The sequence below is a fragment of the Salmo trutta genome, chromosome 15 (genome assembly GCF_901001165.1).
Source record: "Salmo trutta chromosome 15, fSalTru1.1, whole genome shotgun sequence".
NCBI lineage: Eukaryota > Metazoa > Chordata > Actinopteri > Salmoniformes > Salmonidae > Salmo > Salmo trutta.
The window spans coordinates 54,304,660-54,323,040 of record NC_042971.1 but is presented as its reverse complement, the minus strand read 5'-3'; the positions used below and the strand labels follow the sequence as shown (position 1 = coordinate 54,323,040).

The 18,381-nt window shown below is 42.2% G+C and overlaps 1 protein-coding gene across 5 annotated transcripts in view; it reads right to left on the bottom strand.

The window, feature by feature from the left end:
- LOC115149367 (adenomatous polyposis coli protein) overlaps nt 1-18,381 on the bottom strand; it is a 49,781-nt gene that overhangs the window by 9,019 nt on the left and 22,381 nt on the right. For all 5 annotated transcript variants that reach the window (XM_029692175.1, XM_029692180.1, XM_029692178.1 and 2 more), the window contains 11 exons: nt 18,055-18,163; nt 17,767-17,883; nt 16,923-17,006; nt 6,781-6,861; nt 6,027-6,128; nt 5,574-5,735; nt 2,360-2,576; nt 1,923-2,018; nt 1,463-1,602; nt 947-1,141; nt 576-790 (listed from right to left, as the gene is read on the bottom strand). In XM_029692175.1, coding sequence (XP_029548035.1) covers nt 576-790; nt 947-1,141; nt 1,463-1,602; nt 1,923-2,018; nt 2,360-2,576; nt 5,574-5,735; nt 6,027-6,128; nt 6,781-6,861; nt 16,923-17,006; nt 17,767-17,883; nt 18,055-18,163 — 1,518 coding nt within the window. The remainder of the gene's footprint in view (nt 1-575; nt 791-946; nt 1,142-1,462; nt 1,603-1,922; nt 2,019-2,359; nt 2,577-5,573; nt 5,736-6,026; nt 6,129-6,780; nt 6,862-16,922; nt 17,007-17,766; nt 17,884-18,054; nt 18,164-18,381) is intronic.

Below are 18,381 nucleotides of genomic sequence, written 5' to 3'. Positions count from 1 at the left end.
GGCGTCCAGGCAATCACTGTAAATTCAAATTTGTTCTTAACTGACATGCCTAGTTAAGGTCACAAACACAGACCAAAAAGTTATTTTGTTGGCATTGACGCATGTCCCCATTACCAGTAAAACAATCAAAACCTATTTCTTTGACTAACTTGCTGTGCTGTTCATTTGTTTCATTCTCAACCAGGATTACTATGGTAAGAATTCCATGAAATCCATTATCTTGGCTTTAATGGATTTCGCCTTTGAGTTGTCACGCTGAAATTTTCTTACTCTTTCAAATGCCTGCTCGACTTGTTGACTGCTCGATCCACACAGCAGACATTGTGGGCTAGGTTAGGAATGCTGTGTTGCACGTGTAGCGCATCATTTTACATGGCGTCATTACATCCTGTACCTAAGTAGTATAGGTATGCACAGCAGCTTTGACATCGGTTTTTAACATTGGCGTTAAACTAGACATCGGGCCGATACAGTTGTTGGCATTTTTAGCTAATATCGGCCGATTCCAATATATTCACTGATATATTGTGCATCCCTAATAATGAATGATTTTTAAAAAATTTGAATAGACATACCTGTGATCTTCATTTGTAGCTATGAGACTAGACACATTGCGCAAGATGCCTCCTCCACTTTCAATGATGGCGAGGGTGTTGGTTTGGCTTCGGTACATCAAAGTGCTAACCAGGAAGGCCAAAGCCCCCTCTACAGCACAGATATCAGCTTTGTTTTCAGTGCAGTGAGCTGACAGGTTCCACAGGGCACTGAGGACACTCTTCAGTGTAGACTCCTGTGAAGGGAGAAGAGGACATATTTTATCAGCCAGTGAATACATATTTAGGCAAATCTTTATCGAATTCCTAATTGTACATTTCATTCACATATTTATACATGATGTGCTCCTTATCATGTATTTGTATCAAAGTGAGAGTGGTGGATGTCGCACCTTCTGTACCTCCAAGGCACACTCCATTAGAGCCCTGACACTGCCCACCTCACGGAGGGTCTTCTTACTGTTCACATCGGCACGCCAGGACAGGTTCCTCAACACACTGGCAATCACCTGCTGTAGATCCTCACTCTCAGACTTCAGCTGAGCCACCATGGCCCTCATGCATCCCTTCATGGAACATAGAGTGGCCTGAGGATGGAAGATACAGAAAGATGCTTACTATTCATTTGAAGCCATACTTTATGAACAAGCATAGAGATTGATTATCCTCGAAGACACTATTGCCTTAACTTTCAAGTGCGTTTCCACATATTGGCCAGTTTCCCAGATCCAGCCTACTCCTGGACAACAAAGCGTGCTTAATTGAGATTGAAAGAGCTTTTAAATACAGGAATAGGCTAGATTTGGGTCTGGGAAACCAACCCTAAGGCAGAACATTTGCAAAATATTAGGTCAGAATTCCACACACAATTTCATCTAAGGTTAAATCGTCCAGAACCAGAAGCTCACCTTATTGGCCACGTCCCCGAAGGTGAGGTTGGTAAGGGCCATGCCAGCATATCTCCTCAGAGTGACGCTGTAGTGGTCACTGGTGAGGCCGTATATTTCACAGTCTACTTGGAGGAGCTCCCCTATAGCCTGCAGCCCCCCTGGGAACATGCAGCACAGCAGGAGAAATGTCAATCAATCATTGAATGAGTCTACCCCATGAATGTTCTACTATATGATGTCCTATGCAAGACATTGCATAAGAGCCAACATCTGTACAGGGATGAATACATGCATTAACCAAGCCCTTTTCTGTTTTGGTTTCTTGGGTAATGAAACATTAAACCGATCAAATAAAGATTTTTTTAAGATAACTGCCTGGAAAGCAGTGGCAAGTGTCGCCAAGTGGACTATCCTGGTTAAATAGCCTAAATAAAAAATTGCATTTGGTCAGAACAACCGTTTCGGAGTGAATGCTTACCGAGCTCATTCATAGCGTGCCTGTGCTCTTCATCAAAGGACAGCTTCATTAAGACACACACCGCTGGGCAGATCTGATGCTCCACGGGAGAGGGCACTGGGACAAACACACACAATCCATTCTAATAAAAACAGATTTCGCATCCAAATATCCATACCCTAACTAAAACATAGTTCATCCATCAGAAATAATAGGCCTTACTCAAGTTGTCCTGTATTACCCATCCAATTATTCATTTAATACATTAAACAAATCAAGTACAAGTGATCTGAGCAGGAGGTACTGGGGGTTTACTCCTCCAAATACACAATGAAAAACAAAACCAACACAATTCAATACAACCGTCGCTTTAGTCCTTACTGGGTTTTTGTCCTGCATTACTCATCCAAATAACCATACCCTAACCAAAGCATGCAATACATCTGAGCAGGCCTTACTGGGGTTTTTATCCTGGTCCACTCCCCTCTCATGGTTCTCCTGCCACTCCCAGCAGGTCTCGCAGTAAACCCTGATCTGCTCCAGGAGGTGCAGCACTCTGATCTCTCTGCGCCCTCTCTTATCGTCAGGCTGGGAGTGGATAATGTTATGGAGGGCAGCGCTGGCTCTCGCCCGGGCCTCCTTGCTGCCTCGGGAGTTCCCCAGCAGCACTGAGTCCTTGAATTGAATAGAATCATATAAAATAACAAACATTTAATCACTTGAAAGTAATGATAAAAACACTCCTTTCCAAAGTGGTCCTCAACAGAATAAATAACACCTAGCCTAATGATCAAATCAAAGTTTGTCACGTGCGCCAAATACAACAAGTGTAGACCTTAATGAAATGCTTACTCACAGGCCCTAACCAACAGTACGATTAAGTAAAAAAATAGGTATTAGGTGAACAATAAATAACAAAAAAACAGTATAAAGAGTGAAAAATAACAGTAGCGAGCGAGGCTATATACAGTAGCGAGGCTATATACAGGCACCGGTTAGTCAGGCTAATTGAGGTAGTATGCACATGTAGGTATGGTTAAATTGACTATGCATATGATAAACAGAGTAGCAGTAGCGTAAAAGAGGGGTTGGCGGGTGGTGGGACACAATGAGAATGGGGGTGTGCTCGGTCCTCCTATTCCTTTAGTCCACAATCATCTCCTTTGTCTTGATGATGTTGAGGGATAGGTTGTTACTCTGGCAACACACGGCCAGGTCTCTGACCTCCTCCCTATAGGCGGTCTCGTTGTTGTTGGTGATCAGGCCAAACACTGTTGTGTCATCTGCAAACTTAATGGTGTTGGAGTCGTGCCTGGCCACGCAGTCATGGGTGAACAGGGAGTACAGGAGGGGACTGAGCACGCACCCCTGAGGGGCTCCAGTGTTGAGGATCAGCGTGGCAGATGTGTTGCTACCTACCCTCACCACCTGTGGGCGGCCCGTCAAGAAGTCCAGGATCCAGTTGCAGAGGGAGGTGTTTAGTCCCAGGATCCTTAGCTTAGCGAAAAACTTTGAGGGTACTATGGTATTGAACGCTGAGCTGTAGTCAATGAATAGCATTCTCACGTACGTGTTCCTTTTGTCCAGGTGGGAAAGGGCAGTGTGGAGTGCAAAAGAGATTGCATCATCTGTGGATCTGTTTTGGAGGTATACAAATTGGAGTGGGTCTAATGTTTCTGTGATAATGGTGTTAACGTGAGCCATTACCAGCCTTTCAAAGAACTTCATGGCTACGGACGTGAGTGCTACGGGTCTGTAGTCATTTAGGCAGGTTACCTTAGTGCTCTTGGGTACAGGGACTATGGTGGTCTGCTTGAAACATGTTGGTATTAGAGACTCAGACAGGGAAAAATGTCATTGAAGACACCTGCCAGTTGGTCAGCACATGCACACGTCCTGGTGATCAGTCTGGCCCCGCGGCCTAGTGAATGTTGACCTGCTTAAAGTGTCTTACTCACATCGGCTACGGAGAGCGTTCTCACACAGTCGATTTAGCTCGTCTGGTAGGCTCATGTCCCTGGGCAGCACGTGGCTGTGCTTCCCTTTGTAGACTAATAATTTGCAAGCCCTGCCACATCTGACGAGCGTCGTAGCCTGTGTAATACGATTCGATCTTAGTCCTGTATTGACGCTTTGCCTGTTTGATGGTTCGTCGAAGGGCATTGCAGGATTTCTTTTAAGCTTCCGGGTTAGAGTCCCGCACCTTGAAAGCGACAGCTCTACCCTTTAGCTCAGTGCGAACGTTGCCTGTAATCCATGGCTTCTGGTTGGGGTATGTACTAGAGGTCGACCGATTAGTCGGTATTGCCGATTAATTAGGGCCGATTTCGATTTTTCATAAATCGGTAATTGGCATTTTTGGACACTGATTTCTGCCGATAATATTGCATTCCATGAGGAAATTGCATGGCAGGCTGAACACCTGTTACGCGAGTGCAGCAAGGAGCCAAGGTAAGTTGCTAGCTAGCATTAAACTTATCATGTAAAAAACAATCAATCTTCACATAATCACTAGTTAACCTAGTAATATCATCAACCATGTGTAGTTAACTAGCTTGTCCTGCATTGCAAATAATCAATGCGGTGCCTGTTAATTTATCATCGAATCACAGCCTACCTCGCCAAATGTGGGATGATTTAACAAAAGCGCATTCCCGAAAAAAAGCACAATCGTTGCACGAATGTACCTAACCATAAACATCAATGCCTTTCTTAAAATCAATACACCGAAGTATATTTTTTTAAACCTGCATATTTAGTTAAAATAAACTCATGTTAGCAGGCAATATTAACTAGGGAAATTGTGTCACTTCTCTTGCGTTCATTGCACGCAGAGTCAGGGTATATGTAACAGTATGGGCCGCCTGGCTAGTTTAACTAATTTGCCAGAATTTTACATAATTTTGATGGTTGTGCAACGTAACAGTATTTCACTGAAAGAATAAAGGTTTTGTTTTCGAAATGATAGTTTCTGGATTTGACCATATTAATGACCAACGGCTCATATTTCTGTGTTTATTATAATTAAGTCTATGATTTGATAGAGCAGTCTGACTGTGTGGTGGTAGGCGGCAGCAGGCTCGTAAGCGTTCCTTCAAACTTTACTGCATTTGCCAGCAGCTCTTAGCAATGCTTGCTTCATAGCGCTGTTTATGACTTCAAGCCTATCAACCTGAGATTAGGCTGGCAATACTAAAGTGCCTATTAGAACATCCAATAGTGAAAGGTATAGAGAGAAATAGTCGAAGCGTCATAATTCCTATAATAACTACAACCTAAAACTTCTTAACTGGGAATATTGAACCACCAGCTTTCATATGTTCTTATGTTCTGAGCAAGGAACTAAAACGTTAGCTTTTTTACATGGCACATATTGCACTTTTACTTTCTTCTCCAACACTGTTTTGCATTATTTAAACCAAATTGAGCATGTTTCATTATTTATTTGAGACTAAATAGATTTTATTTATGTATTAAGTTAAAATACGGTAGCAGTAAGTAAGATACGGTAGCAGAAACATTATGTACAAACTGAATTACAAATAACGCGAAAGTTTCACTTGAAAGTATTAATTAAAACACTCCTTTCCAAAGTGGTCCTCGACTAAATAAATAACACCTAGACCAATGATAAAGAATAAGACAAAGTTACCAAACAAAAACATTACAAACCTTGTCGTTGCCATGGAGGAGTTGGATGAGTAAGGGAAGACAGCCCGACTGGCGCATGGCGATGCAGCTGTCCTGTGAGCTGGACATGGCCAGCAGAGTACGAGACATGTCATCTTTATCATGGGTCCCAAGCATGGAAAGAAGGGAGTAGACCATCTCCACCTATAGGGTTAGAGGGCCGACCGTGAGAAAAACTACTTTGAAGACACACCCTGATGATACATAGGTCAATTACTTATATCGAAATGGATCAAATTGTCCCACTTAGGATGCAATCTAATTTATGTGAGCTACCCTGTTTAAAAAATTTCTATTACATTTTTAAACTAGATAACATTTCACATTTTTGGTTTGGGCATACAGACAGAGCTCATGTGGTTTATTATGAAGCGGGTCGTTTGATGAGAACAGTCATACTACATCAACCTGAGTGTCAGTAGAATCTCTGAATACCTTGGTGCCCAAGTGACTGGTCAGTCTGCGGGGCACAGAGTAACTACCCCCACCCAAACTCATTTCACTGGCAGAGTCCTGATCCAGGCGAGAGCTGGAACCCTAGATGAGAAACATTTATTTAGTTAAACTTTTAAAAAGCTTTTTTTTAAATTAAAATGTAATCATATTGCTTGCTAGCAATTTCCTACAGTATAACATCTTTGCCTTTCTCATAAAAGTCATTAGTGTGTCACACAGTGTGACAGTTTTTTTCCCATAGAACATTCCCAGCAACCTCATTCATTCTGCTAAGAATCGAGGGAAGTCAGACTACATTACATTTTAAAAGTCATTAAAATATGAATCCAACAGTTTAAATCGCAAGCCTCAGGGATAAAACCTACTCTGGAGTAAGAGACGAATCATTAGCATTAAATGGAAAGTCAAGGCACTAAGCACGGCAAAAAAAGGCAGCTCACGACAGCTCAGCCGAACTCTCCTAACCAACATTACCAGTCAGTCCAATGGCGGAAGATATTTTCTGGAGCATTATAGGACCAAAGGAAGAAAATGAATCCGTCAAACGTTAACTTCGAATCTCAAGGGGGTGCAAGCACTGTGTTAGTTTGAGATGGACTACATTGCAGTCAAACTATGCAGAATCACAGTCTACAAATCACATTGCATTCCAATATGCTACTCATAATGATTTAAAAATGATCCCTTCAAACACGCCAATTGTCTTGGATCAGGTATGGAAGGTGAGTCTTACCTGAGAACACCCAGCGCTAGGCCCACCACTGTCCCCTGAAGCATGGCCTCCCTCATCCTGGGCAGCCGGGTCATGCTTGCTCTGCATGAGGAAAAGAAAGAGAGAAAGAAGGGTCAGACCTCCAGAGGAGTGAACCATTCATGTAGCAGGCTAAATGAGAGATGAGAGGAACGAGTCAACAAAAAGAGAGAGGATGCAGAACCAGTCACCTGGAAGGAAGGGAAGAAGAGGCAGAATCCATTAAAAAAGAGGAAATAGAAAACAGCAGGAGGAGAGACTGGAAGGAAGGGAGAGAGAGAGAGTGCAAGACAGAATGAGGGGGAGTGAGAGAGAGTGGGCGAGGGAGACAGGGAGTGATGGCAAGAGAGGTCGAGAGTGGGAGTGAAAAACTCAGAATAACCAAGCAATGGTGACTACGGTTGCAAAGGGTCGGAAGCTTTCCGGTAACTTTTCTGATAAGTTTTTATTACAATACTGGGTGGGGTGAATATATTTTATATGACACAAACAAAAAATGTAAACTAGTAAATAGCCTACAGCAAAGTGTTTAACTTGTTAACCATTTCTGCTAGTTAGTTTATGCTACCATGTGGGTTTTAGCTTGCATGAGCCTGCTAACTGAGGAGTGTTAATTCACCCATTTCCATATACGTTTCATTTTAAAACATGTATCTTACAAAGGAGTTGTTTAACTTTGATAGTGGGCAGTATTTTCACGTCCGGATGAAAAGCGTGCCCAGAGTAAACTACCTGCTACTCAGGCCCAGAAGCTAGGAAATGCATATTATTAGTGGATTTGGATAGAAAACCCTGAAGTTTCTAAAACTGTTTGAATGATGTCTGAGTATAGCAGAACTCATAGGGCAGACAAAAACCTGAGAAAAATCCAACCAGGAAGTGGGAAATCTGAGAGCACTCACAGTAGATGGCTCAACTGAAAGCCTTTAGTTGTTGATCGTGTGCGGCCGTGAGCGCGAGCTCCGTTCCCTTTCCTTTCTAAAGACAAAGGAATTGTCCGGTTGGAATATTATTGAAGATTTCTGATAAAAAACATCCTAAAGATTGATTATATACATCGTTTGACATGTTTCTACAAACTGAAATGGAACTTTTTTGACTTTGTCTGAACTTAGTGCCCGCGCCTTGTACATTTGGATTAGTGAACTAAACGCAAACAAAAAGGAGGTATTTGGACATAAAGATGAACTTTAACAAAACAAACATTTATTGTGGAACTGGGATTCCTGGGAGTGCATTCCGATGAAGATCAAAAGGTTAGTGAATATTTATAAAGCTATTTCTGACTTTTGTTGACTCCACAACATGGCGGGTATCTGTATGGCTTGTTTTGGTGGCTGAGCGCTGTCATCAGATTATTGCATGGTGTGCAAAGCTTTTTTGAAATCTGACACAGCAGTTGCATTAAGGAGAAGTTTCTTTAACCCCATGTATAACACTTGTATCTTTCATCAAAGTTTATGATGAGTATAGTACTGTAAATTGATGTGGCTCTGAAAATTCAACGGATGTATTGGAGGCAAAACATAACACGCCAACAAACAGATTTTTGGATATGAACTTTATCGAACAAAACATACATGTATTGTGTAACATGAAGTCCTATGAGTGCCATCTGATGAAGATCAAAGGTTAGTGATTAATTTTCTCTATTTCCGCTTTTTGTGACTCCTCTCTTGGGCTGGAAAATGGCTGTATTTTTTTGTGACTAGGCGCTGACCTAACATAATTGCATGGTATCCTTCGCAGTAAAGCCTTTTTGAAATCGGACACTATGTTTGGATTAACAAGAAGTTTATCTTTAAAATGGTGTATAATACTTGTATGTTTGAGGAATTTTAATTGAGATGTCTGTTTGAATTTGGCGCCCTGCAATTTCACTGGCTGTTGTCGAGGTGGGACGCTGGCGTCCCACATATCCCAGAGAGGTTTAATCTAACTACTTAACTATTTATCTGTACATGGAAATGTATGCGATTTTTTTTTCTCATCTTTACAGGAAAATGCCATGGGCACTATCTGATGCGTGGAGACATTTCACTGCCGCGAATGTAGAAGGAAAAGCTGTGTACATTTGCTAATACTATGCCAAATCATATGTGAAGAATGCAACAAAGATGCAGAATCATCTGGCCAAGTGCATAAAGTTCCCTCAGCACTCACAAGCGACCTGACAAAACTCCCTCTACTTCTATTTGTGGTGAAAGTGATGAATCAGACATAGCTCATGGTCCTCCTGGAATCAGAAGTTTTTTTTACTCAATGGAAGAACGTAGTCAAAGAAATGCTGATGAATGTCATGCTCAAGCTGTGTATGCAACTGGTTCACCTCTGATGCTCACAGGCAATGTGTATTGGAAGAGATTTCTGAATGTTCTTTGCCCAGCATACACCCCTCCAACCAGACATGATTTATATACTCATTTGCTGGATGCAGAGTTCAAGGGAAGGTCAAGCAAATCATAGAGAAAGCAAACTAATGAATAATTAACTATATCTCCACCCCTCAACCAGTATTCTACAAGAGCACAGACACACCGGTCTCTACATTGCAGATGAGCTGAAGGCAGTCAATGACCTTGGACCACAGAAGGAATTTGCACTGGTGACAGACAATGCTGCGAACATGAAGGCTGCTTGGTCTAAAGTGGAGTCCTACCCTCACATCACACCCATTGGCTATGCTGCTCATGCATTGAATGTACTCCTCAAGGACATCATGGCACTGAAAACAATGGATACACTCTACAAGAGAGCCAAGGAAATGGTTAGGTATGAAAGGTCATCAAGTTATAGCAGCAATCTACCTCACCAAGCAAAGTGAGAAGAATAAGAGCACCACATTGAAGCTGCCCAGCAACACCCGTTGGGGTAGAGTTCTCATGTTTGAGTCTTCTGGACAGGAAAGAGTCTCTCCAAGAAATGGCCAGATCACAGTCTACCGATATGGACAGCCCCATCAAGAGGATCCTCCTGCATGATGATTTTGGGAGAGAGTGGTACGCAGCCTGAAACCTATAGCAGTAGCCATTGCATGGATTGAGGGAGACAATGCCATCCTGTCTGATGTTCAGACTCTGCTTGCAGAATTAAGAAGAAATCCGTACTGCCCTGCCCACTTTACTAATGCTCCAAGCAGAGAACTGCAGTTCTGAAATGCATCAAAAAGACTTCTGCCTGAAGCCCAAACACACCGCAGCATACATGTTGGACCCCAAGTATGCTGGCAAGTGCATCCTGTCTGGTGCAGAGAGCAACAAGGCCTATGGTGTCATCACTACCGTGTCTCGCCACCTTGGCCTGGATGAGGGCAAGGTTCTTGGCAGTCTGGCGAAGTACACTTCCAAGCAAGGGCTTTGAGATGGGCATGCAATATGGCAGTCGTGCCAACATATCTCATCAGCCACCTGGTAGAAGGGACTTTGTGGATCTGAGGCTCTTTCCCCTGTTGCCTCCAAATCCCACCAACAATCAGCGCAACTGGTCCTTGTTTGGGAACACACACACACACACACACACCAGGCTGACCAATACAAGGGTTGAAAAATTGGTGGCCACCTGGGAAAATTTGAGGCTTTTTGAGCCTGACAACAAGCCATCCTCAAGGTTGGAAAGTGACAGTGAAGATGAGGTCTCAGAGTTTGGATGTTCAAGAGGTGGACATTGAGGAGGTCAAGGGAGAAGACATGGAAGCCTGAGAGGAAGACGAGCAAAGCTTTAGTCTAGAAACTATCATTTTGCAGATGTATGTTTAAAACATTTTGGGGAGATGCGATGATCATTGGGGATCATTCAATATTCCGTTTGTTGTTCATTGAAATCATCCCATGTGAAGAGTCAACTCAATTAAAGTTCTATTCGTAACTAAATTGTTATTTCTATTAGAAGGATTTAATCATTTGCAATTATGTCTACTTATGATAAGGTTAAAGGTTTATGTTTGTCTCCATATATGGTAAATATATCCCATGCAAAAAACATCTACATTTAAATGGTATTAATATTAATTTGCATATATTTCTGTTAATTCCCACAGAAAGTTTCCACCTCTGAATATTCCCCAAAATGTGCAACCCTAATGGCGATAGAGATGGATATAGCATTCAGTCACTCGGCTAGCTAGGGCAGCTGCAGGAGCATCAGGCTTCCTCATCCCTGACCTACATAAGCTGTAGCTCAGCCTGCAGGATGACAGTCGAAGAGGGGGGAATTAAATGTGTCCAATCATTTATCCACTCATGTAGAGGGGGAAAAGCATGCGAGCCAGCACACATGCAGGGCATGAGACCTAGTAGCGTACACACAATTACCAACAGACAAAAACACACGAGCACGCATACTGTATGGGCCACCAAACAAACACATCTCACATGATGCAGGCATGAGTGCACTGGCTTGAATACAGTATTCATGCACACTGACGCATGAACACACACACCAAGGCCTTATGGCTTCTCGGCTGTGCATCAAACAGGAGCAGAAGGTAGGTCACTGGTTGACTGACTGCACACATGCTCAGTCATCAGGTCAGCTAATGTGTCTAATGCTGCAGTCGAACAGGTCCCCCTTCATTCAATTAAAATTGGATGGAAAATAAGACGAGTATATAGATTGTGTGCAGGTCTGTCTCACACTGTCACTTCTCTTTGTCCCAGATTGTGTTCAAATGCCTTCTCAACATGTATGTATGAATGCACAGTGCCATGCAAAAGTATTAATCCCCCTTGGCATTTTGCCTAATTTGTTGCATTACAACCTGTAATTTAAATTGAATTTTATTTGGATTTCATGTAAATGGACAAAATTGTCCAAATTGGTGACGTGAAATGAAAAAAAATCACTTTCAAAAAATTCGAAAAAAATAAAACAAAGTGAAAAGTGGTGCGTGCATGTCTTCACCCCCTTGCTAAGAAGCCCCTAAATAAGATCTGGGGCAACCAATTACCTTCATAGGTCAAAGTCCACCTGTGTTCAATCTAAGTGTCACATGATCTCAGTATACGGTTGAAGTCAGAAGTTTCCATACACCTTAGCCAAAAACATATGAACTCAGTTTCACAATTCCTGACATTTAATCCTGGTAAAAATTCCCTGTTTTAGGTCAGTTAGGTTCACCACTTTATTTTAAGAATGTGAAATGTCAGAATAATAGTAGAGAGAATGATTTGAGCTTTTATTTCTTTCATCACATTCCCAGTGGGTAAGAAGTTAACACACTCAATTAGTATTTGGTAGCATTGCCTTTAAAATTGGGTCAAACGATTCAAGTAGCCTTCCACAAGCTTCGCACAGTAAGTTAAGTGAATTTTGGCCTACTCCTGACAGAGCTGGTGTAACCGAGTCAGGTTTGTAGGCCACCTTGCTCGCACACGCTTTTTCAGTTCTGCCAACAACATTTCAACAGGATTGAGGTCAGGGCTTTGTGATGGCCACTCCAATACCCTGACTTTATCCTTAAGCCATTTTGCCACAACTTTGGAAGTATGCTTGGAGGTCATTGTCCATTTGGAAGACCCATTTGCGACCAAGCTTTAACCTGTTTGGGATAGGGGGCAGTATTTTCACGGCCGGATAAAAAAACGTACCCGATTTAAACTGGTTACTACTCTTGCCCAGAAACGAGAATATGCATATAATTAGTAAATTTGGATAGAAAACAATCTAAAGTTTCTAAAACGGTTTGAATGGTGTCTGAGTATAACAGAACTCATATGGCAGGCCAAAACCTGAGAAGATTCTATAAAGGAAGTGCCCTGTCTGACAATTTGTTCTCCTTCTAGGGCATCTCTATCAAAAATACAGCATCTCTGCTGTAACGTGACATTTTCTAAGGCTTCCATTGGCTCTAGGAAGGCGCCAGAAAGTGGAATGAGAGCTCTCCAGTCTCTGGGCGAAAAACAGCAGGGGTTTTTGTGAGTGGTCCTTCTGAGAACAATGACACTGAGGCGCACGTGCATGAGACGACTCCATTTTTTTCTTTTCAGTGTTTGAATGAACACAACGTCACCCGGTTGGAATATTATCGCTATTTTACAAGAAAAATAGCATAAAAATGTATTTTAAGCAGCGTTTGACATGCTTCGAAGTACGGTAATGGAATATTTTGACATTTGTCGTCACGAAATGCACCGGCACGTCACCCTTCGGATAGTGACCTGAACGCACGAACAAAACGGAGGTATTTGGATATAACTATGGATTATTTCGAACCAAAACAACATTTGTTGTTGAAGTAGAAGTCCTGGGAGTGCATTCTGACGAAGAACAGCAAAAGTAATCCAATTTTTCGAATAGTAATTCTGAGTTTAGGTTGTCCCAAACTTGGTGGGTGTCAAATTAGCTAGCCGTGATGGCCGGGCTATGTACTCAGAATATTGCAAAATGTGCTTTTGCCGAAAAGCTATTTTAAAATCTGACACCGCGATTGCATAAAGGAGTTCTGTAGCTATAATTCTTAACCTGTTAGGGCTAGGGGGCAGTATTTACACGGCCGGATAAAAAACGTACCCGATTTAAATCTGGTTATTACTACTGCCCAGAAACTAGAATATGCATATAATTATTGGCTTTGGATAGAAAACACCCTAAAGTTTCTAAAACTGTTTGAATGGTGTCTGTGTATAACAGAACTCATATGGCAGGCAAAAAGCTGAGAAGATTCTGTACAGGAAGTGCCCTCTGACCATTCCTTGGGCTTCTTGACTCTCTTTGTTGAAAATTTAGGATCTTTGCTGTAACGTGACACTTCCTACGGCTCCCATAGGCTCTCAGAACCCGGGAAAAAGCTGAATGATGTCTTTGCAGCCCCTGGCTGAAAAACATTAGCGCCTTTGGTAAGTGGTCTATCAGAGGACAATGAGACTGAGGCGCGTGCACGAGGCGACCCCATGTTTTTATTTTCTCTCTCTTTGAACTAAAACACGGTTCCCCGGTCGGAATATTATCGCTTTTTTACGAGAAAAATGGCATAAAAAATTGATTTTAAACAGCGGTTGACATGCTTCCAAGTACGGTAATGGAATATTTAGATTTTTTTTGTCACGAAACGCGTCGGGCGCGTCACCCTTCTTTACCCTTTCAGATAGTGTCTTGAACGCACGAACAAAACAGAGGATATTTGAACATAACGATGGATTATTTTGAACCAAACCAACATTTGTTATTGAAGTAGAAGTCCTGGGAGTGCATTCTGACGAAGAACAGCAAAGGTAATACAATTTTTCTAATAGTAATTCTGACTTTGGTGAGGGCTAAACTTGGTGGGTGTCTAAATAGCTAGCCCTGTGATGCCGGGCTATCTACTCAGAATATTGCAAAATGTGCCTTCACCGAAAAGCTATTTTAAAATCGGACATAGCGAGTGCATAAAGGAGTTCTGTGTCTATAATTCTTAAAATAATTGTTGTGTTTTTTGTGAACGTTTATCGTGAGTAATTTAGTAAATTCACCGGAAGTTTGCGGGGGGTATGCTAGTTCTGAACGTCACATGCTAATGTAAAAAGCTGGTTTTTGATATAAATATGAACTTGATTGAACAGACATGCATGTATTGTATAACATAATGTCCTAGGATTGTCATCTGATGAAGATCATCAAAGGTTAGTGCTGCATTTAGCTGTGTTTTGGGTTTATGTGACATTATATGCTAGCTTGAAAAATGGGTGTCTGATTATTTCTGGCTGGGTACTCTGCTGACATAATCTAATGTTTTGCTTTCGTTGTAAAGCCTTTTTGAAATCGGACAGTGTGGTTAGATTAACGAGAGTCTTGTCTTTAAAATGCTGTAAAATAGTAATATGTTTGAGAAATTGAAGTTATAGCATTTGAGGTATTTGTATTTCGCGCCACGCGATTCCACTGGCTGTTGACTAGGTGGGACGCAAACATCCCACCTTGCCCAGGGAGGTTAAGGTCTGGGGAGTTTCCTGGACATGGACCCAAAATATCGATGTTTTGTTCCCCGAGCCACTTTGTTATCACTTTCGCCTTATGGCAAGGTGCTCCATCATGCTGGAAAAGGCATTGTTCATCACAAAACTGTTCCTGGATGGTTGGGAGAAGTTGCTCTCGGAGGATGTGTTGGTACAATTCTTTATTCATGGCTGTGTTCTTAGGCAAAATTGTGAGTGAGCCCACTCCCTTAGCTGAGAAGCAACCCCACACATGAATTATCTCAGGATGCTTTACGGTTGGCATGACACAGGACTGATGGTAGCACTCACCTTGTCTTCTCTGGAGAAGCTTTTTTCCTGATGCCCCAAACAATCGGAAAGGGGATTCATCAGAGAAAATGACTTTACCCCAGTCCTCAGCAGTCCAATCCCTGTACCTTTTGCAGAATATCAGTCTGTCCCTGATGTTTTTCCTGGAGAGAAGTGGCTTCTTTGCTGCCCTTCTTGACACCAGGACATTCTCCAAAAGTCTTCACCTCACTGTGCGTGCAGATGCACTCAGACCTGCCTGCTGCCATTCCTGAGCAAGCTCTGTACTGGTGGTCCCCCGATCCCGCAGTTGAATCAACTTTAGGAGACGGTCCTGGCAATTGCTGGACTTTTTTGGGCGCCCTGAAGCCTTCTTCACAACAATTGAACCGCTCTCCTTGAAGTTCTTGATGATCCGATAAATGGTTGATTTAGGTGCAATCTTACTGGCAGCAATATCCTTAAATGTGAAGCCCTTTTTGTGCAAAGCAATGACGACGGCACATGTTTCCTTGCAGCGAACCATCGTTGACAGAGGAAGAACAATGATTCCAAGCACCACCCTCCTTTTGAAGCTTCCAGTCTGTTATTCGAACTCAATCAGCAAGACAGTGATCTCCAGCCTTGTCCTCGTCAACACTCACACCTGTGTTAACGAGAGAATCACTGACATGATATCAGCTGGTCCTTTTGTGGCAGGGCTGAAATGCAGTGGATATGTTTTTGGGGGATTCAGTTTATTTGCACGGCAAAGAGGGACTTTGCAATTAATTGCAATTCATCTGATTACTCTTCATAACATTCTGGAGTATATGCAAATTGCCATCATACAAACTGAGGCAGCAGACTGAAAATTAATATTTGTGTCATTCTCAAAACTTTTGGCCACGACTGTATGCATGTATGTTTACTGCTCTAGGGATATAATTTGTTTTGATTTTCTTATTTACTATTATTATGTATTGATATATTTTTTTCCCCTCTTTATGCGATGCGCACTGCAGAGAACACCGGAAGAAGAATTATCACTAAATTATCTGAACTATTGTAATGCGTGTCAATTAATCCCATAAGGGATGGGTTGCCAACTGGCGATTTTACACGAAAATAAAAAGTAATTCGTCATTCATTCAATAGCGCTCTTTTTAATATTTAACACAAGGAGAGAGGACAGGAGAACGCCTATGGTTGATTTCACCCCCCGGAATCAGGGTCAGAAGTTATAAACCTGGAAGGAACAACAGTTGCTTCTAGCATTCTAGTGTTCTTAGGAGCCGCTGTAAATAAATGATGCTCCTGTTTAGAGGAGAAGAACACTGCAAAATGATTGGATGAGAGAGGACAGTGTTCAGTTCAGATAAAATCACCATATATCGGATCAGTAACAAAGCATTATTGTACACTTGTCCATGTAACGCAGGGATGGAGGCTACGCATCAATCCCCATTGCATAGAAAGGGGAATGGTGCAGTTAGCACACCCAGTACAACATCGAGGATTAAATGGATATCAGCGAATGTGATGGCTGACTGACATGGCACGACACTCAGATGTAAGCAGCTTTTGGTTCTTTACATGACTAAAAGCCAACAAACTGTTCCCACAGAATGCCTGTTGAAATGGAGAAGTCCACACAGGCCAGGCATTAGCCAGAATACAGAGAAAGTATTGCCAGAAATTACTGTAAATACATTTAGGGTTGGTTTCCCAGACACAGATTATGCTTAGTCCCAGACAAATCAAAGGGCATTGTAGTCATTTTGAACAGGAATAATGCGTCCGGGAAACCAGCCCTAAATATATTTACAGTGAGATATTCTGTACCTCTATTGTTTCGGCAATACTTTCTCTATTCTGGCTAGAACAAGGCCTAGAGGTACATTCTAGTGTATTACATCTGAGGCTGGGGTGAGTATCACATACCTCTGGTTCTGCAGGTGGAGACTGGACATGCTGTTGGATCTTCAGTATGTCCTTCTCTATCTGCTGAATACGAGTCACCCTCACCTGAAACACAGCAGGACATTTACAGGAAGCAATCACTCAGAGGATGATAACCCGGATATTACAATTACCAAATCAAATTTTATTAGTTACATGTGCCGAATACAACAGGTGTAGACCTTACAGTGAATTGCCTACTTACAAGCCCCCAACCAACAATGCAGTTTAAAAAAAATGCGGACACGAGATGAAAGTAACAAGTAGTTAAATAACAGCAGTAAAACAACAATAGCGAGACTATATACAGGGGGTACCGGCACAGAGTCAGTGTGTGGGGTAACCGGTTAGTTGAGGAGACTGGACATGCTGTTGGATATAACACTGACTAAATTAAAGCATTCGTAGATGCAGAATGATGTTGTAGAATTTTGTCATTCTAAGTCAATTTACTAAATGTTCTACCTCCTCAACTGCCTACATATCATCCTACTTAATCAGTATCCTTACTGACCATTCTGTTCTTCCTGTGTGTATGTTTCCTAATCAATGACTCATCCCATACATGTAATTGCTCTACCTGCTCTCCCTTTCATTTCACTGTATGCATTCATCATTTTATTTTAACCTTTATTTAACCAGTTAAGAAAAAATGATTTACAATGACGGCCTACCGGGGAACAGTGGGTTAACTGCCTTATACAGGGGCAGAACAACAGATTTTTACCTTGTCAGCTCAGGGATTCGATCCAGCAACCTTTCGGTTACTGGCCCAACGCTCTAACCACTAGGCTACCTGCCACCCCAAATTAATCTCATCCCTGACCTGTGCCCTCTTCTCCATATCCTGGCAGGTTCCCAGCTGTTTCTCCATGGCGGCTCTGATCTGCCTCGCCTCGTACTCCAGTTGCCTACGGGTCATATCCGTCTGCAGGGAGAATTGCTGCAACCGCAAACAGGATCAACAGACATCAGGCTTGACGAAATGTTGAATATTTAATAATGCAGAGAGGATAACTGCATACTGTCAGTTATGGTATTTTGGGAGTATCTATAAGTCACTATACTCCATCCCAACACACGGCATAATGCTGAACGACAAATAAACACTTACATTCTCAGTCAGTGGTAGGCTGTCGATCCTCTTGGTGAGGTTCTGCAGCTGTGCGTAATACTGATCCTTCTTCTTCTCCTCTTTCTCCAGCTCCGCCATCAATAAGGACCTGACAGGACAGACACAATCGCACCAATCAATTGTAAAACCTTTTTATTTATTTTTAAACTGACCGAAGTCAGACCAAATAAACTCTAATCAAAGACCTAAGACAAAAACACATACAGCATACCAGAATAAAACAGGGTAGGTGTCCCTGAATACGACCGCCTAATGCATCCTGTCTGTGACTAATGCCAGGAATACACTTTGCAACCTAACAATGTT